This window comes from Galendromus occidentalis, unplaced genomic scaffold, assembly GCF_000255335.2.
Source record: "Galendromus occidentalis unplaced genomic scaffold, Mocc_1.1 scf7180000077529, whole genome shotgun sequence".
Classification (NCBI taxonomy): domain Eukaryota; kingdom Metazoa; phylum Arthropoda; class Arachnida; order Mesostigmata; family Phytoseiidae; genus Galendromus; species Galendromus occidentalis.
In genome coordinates this window covers 770640-778411 of record NW_003805517.1, presented here as the reverse complement: position 1 = coordinate 778411, position 7772 = coordinate 770640, and the positions used below count along the sequence as shown (strand labels likewise).

The following is a 7772-nucleotide window of genomic DNA, read 5'->3' as shown; positions in this document are numbered from 1 at the left end:
GTCTCCTCTCCTCAGCGATCGCACAGCTGAGCTCGGAAGCACAGCAATGGGAAGAGATGATTCTCCTTATTCGTAACCACGAAGATCCGGCGTGTTCGGTTCAATAGAAGTCAAATTCATCATTCTAGCGAATTGCTCCCCTCGCTTGCAGGAGCGTATCAAGCAGCGAACGAACCCGGGGGCACCCGGGGTAAATCTGAGGGCTTCCCGAAAAGTCATGGGTGATGAGTCGGGAAGATATCTCCTTTCGGGACCCGTATTCGATTCGAGAGAGACTTACGACATCAATCGTCGGCGTCGTTTGAAGATGTTAATCACGCTCGTTCCTGTAACGGAAGGTTCCGTGAGCTTCTGAGATTCATCTATGACGGGTGTTTTCGATCCGGAGACCTTCCTTCTCGAACCATTTTCTCACCAGCGATAGGCCGGATGTTGCCTCGTCTTCTGACATAAAGATGACAATAATTCCTCTTATGCATGAGTCGTTAGGGACGAATCTCGTAGACCCATAAGAAGGCTGACGATCTAGTATGTTATGAATCAATTTTTATCGCATAAATCCTCGAGTCCTGTGAAGTCGACCGCTCGGAGCAATAGATGGAGTCCCGGATCCTTCTACGGCTCCAAGTATGGATGGGCAGTGCCCGGCTGCCGTCTCAGCCGGCATATTTCAGATTTTTCAGTTTTTGCGAGCTCAGGAACTCAGTACTGAAATAATAGGTTCTGGGAAAGTTGTGCCTGTATGGGATCGAGAACTCAGGAGCTGTCTCCTCGCCTTGCACGGCTCTAGCCCCACGGAGGGAACCAGAATTATAGCCTCGAATCTTTTTGAAATGAGAGGGGAATTCCACAGTTCCCTGACCAGCCATTCGAGGGATTCGCTGTTCCCCTATCCAGCCTCCCGTTTCATTTGGTCGAATAGTGGAGAGGAATGCCAGGTTTTGCTGTTCAAAAGTGGCCCATTCGGTGCCAGAGGGAATGCACAAACACACATCATCATGTCTCTTTCCTGCGGCGAGGTCCGAGCCCTGCTCAATGCAGGCGCGCCAAAACTCCGGAGCGCGAACGCAGTTCGCAGTCGCGGGGTAAAAATGTTGGGCGATTCTCCCGCTTCCGCCGGTATGCTAGCTCATCAGAGCAGAAAAAATTGCTCCGGTTCCGATCACGGCCGTCTATTCTGCTGGGGCTCTCCTGAACAATGTTCCGTTCTGGGAATGATCTCGCCATATTTCATTTCCTCGCCATCTGTTGCCTCTTTTCAGCGGGATGAGCGGTGATTCCGGGACATTTTTCGCGGATTCCTTCCATGAGGAGAGAACGAGCATGACCTGTTTTGTCAACTCCCATGTCAGGACTATAAGGCAGCATGTTTGGTGCCGGCTCCCAAGAAGTGCAGGCAGACACGCCAAGGTATAAAGACTTCGAATACCTTTGATGCTGCCGAGAGGAGAGCCTCCTCTGCGAGAAGACATCCCTGCGTCCTTGGGGTTCCATAAAAATTCAATTTCCTCCATCGGCGAACTACCCGGAGAAGATGTTTAGCTCAGAAATGAATAATCAGACTTGACGTGTCAGCTTCTGCGGAGGGATAAAAACTGTGACCCCCCCAACGAAGTGTCGACCTGATGTGTTCCGATGATGGTGTGAATTAGCGCCTCGTCAACCCGACCGTTGACTAGCATAACAGGATATCCGACCTTTGGATCTCGTGACGTTCAAACCTGAGGGCAGCAGCGCTCGATCCACTCGGTTCAGTGGATCGATTTGCGAATTCAAACCGCGAGCCCTTTACGTGATATGACAGACTAAGTGATCAGGCAAAGAGCTCCTGCCGACTGAGCAGATAGCTGCGTGAGACCCAGAAGTGCCTCGACGAGAGTGGATAGTCGATTCACCTCTCGGATCGACGCAGGATAACGTGAAATATCTGAACACTGAGGAAGCTCAGTGAGCCTGAGCGGCGACCATGGAGGTGAACTCCGGAACATCGATCATTTCACTGAGAAACGAGTTAAGGAGACCAATGGTCCCCGAGATCCGTCAACGAAGCTCTGGAGCAAACTCTCACGCAGAGCCTCTCCCGAAGTGGTGGAAGTGAATGCCAATGAATACGCCAGCTTGTTGATCACGCTCCACCCGAAACGCTCCAGGGCGTCGGCCACCCTGTCCGGGTAGAGCGACAGTATTGAATAATCTTGATCGAATCAGAACGAGCCGAGGAACTTACTGCCGATCGAGAGCTTGCTTCAGTCAGAAGTGTTTTCCTCAATCTCCGCTGCCCGTCTCAGAAGCTGATTACTGACCGCCCTTGGCGCGAGTAGACCCAGCGTCTCTTTTGTCCGCGTCGCCGAATGAGGAGGGGCTACGATGAGAATTTCGGAACTAAATGAGCGCTGTCAAATTTCGTCAGGTTCTCTTCCGGTGGACGGGAAATGACCTTGTCGGGATTGGCCGGAATGCTACGTGTTTTTTCTCCCTCTCCCATCGAGGCACTTAGCAGCCGTGTTGGAACGGGTTTTCTCGGAATAAATCTGCGGGTGCCTCAGGGTCTAAGTCGATGGACCGGAGCCACTCAGGTGGCTCATGGAAGCTGCTGTTTTGTCAACAATGGGGTTTTCCCAAGGTTTGGAATTCCTTCACGGAAACGGGAACAAATGTTTTGAAGTGCATTGTGGACGTCGACAATGCTGTTCATTCCCAAGAGTTTGTTCGTGGCTCGATGTTTACACCGAAAGAGTTGAAATGTCCGCCGACCTTACTGCCCACGTACCGATCGAATTGTCGGGGAAGGCTCTCTGTCGCGGATGGTCCAAGATGGAAAAGCGGGATAATTCTGGATTCCCGTTCAGTCAGACCTCGAGTTACAGTGCGATGTCCTTGTTTCGGCAAGCAATCAAGGAGTCACTAGACGAATTCTTCCTTCCTGACGCTATTCCGTTGCTTCCGACTCGATTCCGGGGACTTGGCTGCCTCAGAACGTTTTCAGGGATCTGGAACGCCGGGATATGCGTCCGAGGCCCAGAAATCGTAGTTGGTCCCGACGTGGGTTTCTCTATGTGATGGTCTCGACTCGCTCCAAAACAACGTTTGCGTCACATTGCGAATCCTAGGTAATGGTCCCATTTGTCTTGAGCCTTACAATCGAGACGAAGCCCACGAAACATACACCGTCATCCAGGGACGCCTCGGTTTTTTTTCTGAGCGTCTCGGTGTTGTCCCCTGCTTTCCGCTAGCGTCTTGTTCAACAGTTGTATCCGGTATTCAACCCTCTTCAGCCGGATCGTTGCCTTTTCGAGATCAAGTCGTTCCAACATTTAATTAGGAATCCGTTCCCAACGATTATGGCCCGCTTAAGATTCCCTCTTGGGAATTTTCGGAATCCTTTCTTACTCCTCGCCGACCTCGGGCTGCACCGTGGAAGGCTCCTACGATTCGTAATTCGGGTATGGGGTTCCGCGGCTAATTCAGCCATCACTCCAGATTTCTTCTGCGGCATCGACCTTGAGAGAATGGAAACCGCCATTGGATAAATCAAGAATGGCGAGCACCACCCGTGGCGACGCACGGAAACGAGCCCGAGTTCAATGCCTGTAATTGACAATATTTCACAGTTTCTCGATCCTCTCGGGGGCTTTTTTTGTGGTGGCGCCCATCAGGGGCGACTTTGGGGAGCTACAATGACTAAGTGAGGGTAATTTGAGCTGACGAAATTCATTCCTAGATTTGTTCTCGAGTGTCGGGGTATGATGGTTGAGTATATGACACTTCATCGCATGGGAACTTCATGTCCATGTAATGCACTCTCCGCTGATAGGCGCACCAAACGAACCTCTCTTTGGGCTGAATCAGGAGCACAGACCTCATCCACGCATTGTGTGAAATCTCCAGAGCCCTTCCGAAGCGCCCAGTTAGCGGGGCGCAGATTAGATCGAAGCCACAGGCGGCTCGTGTAAATGTATCGATGTCTCTTCGGCCGGAGCTTGTGATTGGATCATTATCATAATATATTAGAAGTAACCTCGAAGCGAATCCAATCACCAAAAAGGGATTGTCTTGTTCGAATAGACGATCGGGGATCATTCAAGACATTATCCTCCCGACTCTGCCCTATCAAAGGAAATCGTCTCCATTCTCTGCGACCCTATCCAGCACAGAAGATCGATTCAAGACCTTACGTTCGCCTAATCAGCATTTTGCCCCCGGGGCGCTTCTGACGGCTGGGAAGTGTTCTGTTCCCTTGCATCCATATATGATACCCTACAGCTTCGAGGACCCGACCTATTGATTTGCTCCCGCTGCGCCGGCGCCGCCTCGGGGCCTAATAATGCTCTCTAAGAGAAGTATTGTTCCCAGATTGTTAGCTGAACTGACATCAGCACGAAATCCCCTGTCTCGCAGTAGAACCGAATATCCATTCGAAGAATGAGTTCCACACTCTCTCTCGACGGCTTCGCAAATCGCGTTGTGTGTTCTAGGGCTATGACAAGCTCGAGCCGGAGGTGGGACCAAATCTGAGCTCAATGATGATAAGCCGAATTCTCAGTACGGCTCGGTCTTCGGGATGCTTTCCCTTCCCCGTGGAGGAATGTTGAATGTTCTCCCCGACGGAGAACATGAATACAACACACTCTTCCCAGCGCAACCTCCATCAACTACTCCAGATCTCAAGGCGGCGAGAGAGCTCGACAGGCCGGAGTCGTCCCCACTGGGGTCGTTCTCAGAGCTTTTCACTGACTGAGCCTGCTCGTCCCGGTCCTCACCGGGGCAACGGGGCGAACCTATTCAGAGCATCAAGTGCGATTTTAGCCGAGTCTCGGAGAGCGCCAGTCATTCACTGCTCTTATCTGAAATGCCGTCTTTCAGGCTGAAGGGACGCATTCTTTTATGATGCTAACCTTATCTCGAGAGAAGGAACATCAAGGGTATCGCGTTCGGGGATCGACGAGAGAGAAATTAGTGCGAGCGGCTATGTGGTGAATGACTCTTCCCCGAGGAAGCCGCCGAGTTTTTAGATTCTAAGAGGAGTAAGACTGTGATGGTGAAGAACTTCTGACTGGGGACCTCTTTGGCGGCGAAACCCAATTCAATTATGCGAGGTCATTGTGTCTTCCTCAAAGGAGCTGCCTAGAGGCCGAACGTACACGGAGCCGGCAACAGCATGAGCGAATTCTCGAGATTACTCCGAGTCTGCGGTCGAAGACGCGGGGGATGGGAACAAGAGGAATAATCCAACAACTTGGCGCCATAGCATGCGCTGAGCTTATGCTCTGCGGAAGCTCTGCGCAAACTAGACCGTCTTGCTTCTGCCGAGCTCTCTGATCCAGCTCGGGAAGCCATCCAATTACACGGAATCGACTGTCGCGGCGATTTGTCCCCAAAATAATTTGGTTTCTATCATGAATCCGAGAGGCTCCGGGACCCATCGCTTTAGATATCTCGGTACGAGCTGTCTGAGGAGGGGATTCCAGTGTGCTCTCGGAGCAATAATCCCATCACGGAGCGATATTCCCACATCAGTCCTTCGGTCTTCTAGTAGACGAGCGGAGAAAGCTCCGCTGTCATCTGATCCCACGTGGTCCGAGACACTACATGCTCGTAAGGCTCTATGCCTTATGGATATGTAGTGCTTACGGCTCTATAGTAAATTCGAGGTCGGCTCTCGGAAGACCGAACTTTCGTTGGCGCCACTTGCTTTGCCAGTCGTCGGAATTGAGGGAGACGACCAGAAATTGAATAGCATCTCATTGTCATGAGATCCTTGGGGGAATGCTTTCATCAAAGTGTTGGGCGAGTCCTGACCGTCAATTTTCCAACAATCGAGTTTTTCGATCAGCCCAGCTGTTAAGCAATCTTCTTCACCCATCACAGCCACCGGAGTCCACGAGTGAAAAGCAGCTGACGAAGAAAATGGTAGCGGGCTTTGAAATATTCCCGCCCTCCACATGATTCCAAAGACTATATGGTTCCGCTGGATTCTCCAATTTCAGAATGTCGTTCGATTCCCTCTGCGCGGCCCGCTCGTCAGTCAGGAGTCAGGAATCCGCCCGGCCATGCCACGATGAAAAACAAGAACAGGAGGCCTTTTGATCGTTTATTGGCTTCGTCTCGACCGATTCACTGCGCGGGGAACGCATCAGTGGTGACCCAGGAATCCCAGCGAGGCGCTTGAAAAAATCTGTACGTTAGCAATGATACCCAGCCGGGAAAGAGTTGAACTCCCCACAGCCCTTTGGAAGAGAGTTCTCGGAAGGAGTAGATACCTGTCGAATTACTCGGATCGAAAGAGAAATCGGACCAGCGGAAGAAAGAAGTAGGTACTTCAAATTCGCCAGCTGCCTGGAGTCAGCATTCAAGAATTGCTATCGGAGTCTTTTGGAGCAGCTGCGAAATAGCTAGTCGTTACCTGGTCTCCAGGGTCGGAGTCGCGACTCTCGAGGCGCGCGAAACGATTTCTGCATTCTTCTGGAATGCATGGGGTGCATTCATGTTGTACAAGTTCCAAATGCTGTTCATCAGCTTCTCGTTGTACTTGTGTAACGACTCCCCGGTTCGAGTCACTGAAAGGTGTAATCATCGGTCTAGAATCAGCATTCACGTGAAATGGAATCGGCGTCGATTCCAGCTGTCCATTAGGTCCACAGTTAGGAAGACAGAGCGGAGCGATTTCCCAATCCGGCTCAATCCCACCAGGAAAGATGCCAACTCACTGGACAAGGCCTTGATCTCGAAGTTGAAGTATTTGCTGTCCTGTGGTGCATTCTCGGCATCGGCAAATTCATTGCTATGACGCTGTACAGCCTTGAATGCCATGGCGGATGCTAGTGGCGCCATAATGACCACCCGCAGCGACACCCACAAGACTCTGGAAATTGAGGAGATCGATGAGAATTGAAAAGCCCGGGAGGGCGCTTCGCCCGGCCCCGGGAGCATTGGATCAAGGATGATTATCAACAAGAATGCGATTAATCTCTGCACTGTGTATGTCTCTCCATTGCGCCAATTATTGCGGAACATCGTTCGCATCGCCTTCTCGCATCTAGCATCGAAATGACGCCGGTGCCGGTGAAGCCTGCCGGATCGCCGTTTCGGCTCAGCCAAGGCTAAGCGTCGCGTCAGAGAATACACAAGCTCCGAATGGTACTTTGAACCCCACGGATCGAACTCGATATTCCTCTTGGGGAATGCGTCACTTATCGCCAAAAAACACAGATAGTCCTCGAATCATGCGCAAAACTCCGCGGTGTGGCTACCAGCATCAGCAGATCTCATTAACCGCCTTGTCTCGGAGAACAGATACAGGAAAGTCTCCGATGCAGACATGCGACCGACAGGGCGGGCGGTCGGTCTCGACTCACCTTCGAACTAGATCAGACACGGTCGGGCTTGTAGGGAAATATGCGAAAAAACGTCCAACCCCACGCCGTCGGCGGGTGAGTGGTCTCGTAGTCTATGAGAAGTCTGACTATGGAGCGGAACGTCGTCCGCCTATATGCTCATCGACGGTGTGCGAGAAGTGTCTCGACGAGCACATACACTATTTTAGAGACTTGTGTTCAAACTTTATGGTCTTCAAGAGAGAGAGAAGTGACACGGCGACGAAACGAAACCCTGTTCAGTCGATGGCGGCGCCGTCCGATATCGAGATAACGCGACGCATTTAAAGAGCTCACTCCAGCATGGGCTCTACGGGAACATCGGGTCTTCTCCCGAATTTACGACGAGAGCAATCGAATTAGGTGGGCTCCCGAGGAGCTCGGCCCGAGTTCGCTCCG

The 7772-nt window shown here is 51.6% G+C and overlaps 1 protein-coding gene across 1 annotated transcript; it reads right to left on the bottom strand.

The window, feature by feature from the left end:
- Window positions 1–6127: 6127 nt before the first annotated feature.
- Window positions 6128–7504, bottom strand: LOC100900143 (uncharacterized). Its single transcript, XM_003748189.1, has 4 exons — window positions 7356–7504; window positions 6708–6862; window positions 6404–6557; window positions 6128–6164 (listed from the first exon to the last, which is right to left on the bottom strand). Exons 2-4 carry the CDS (start codon window positions 6829–6831, stop codon window positions 6134–6136), a joined length of 309 nt encoding a protein of 102 aa, XP_003748237.1. The 5' UTR covers window positions 6832–6862; window positions 7356–7504; the 3' UTR covers window positions 6128–6133.
- Window positions 7505–7772: the final 268 nt, after the last annotated feature.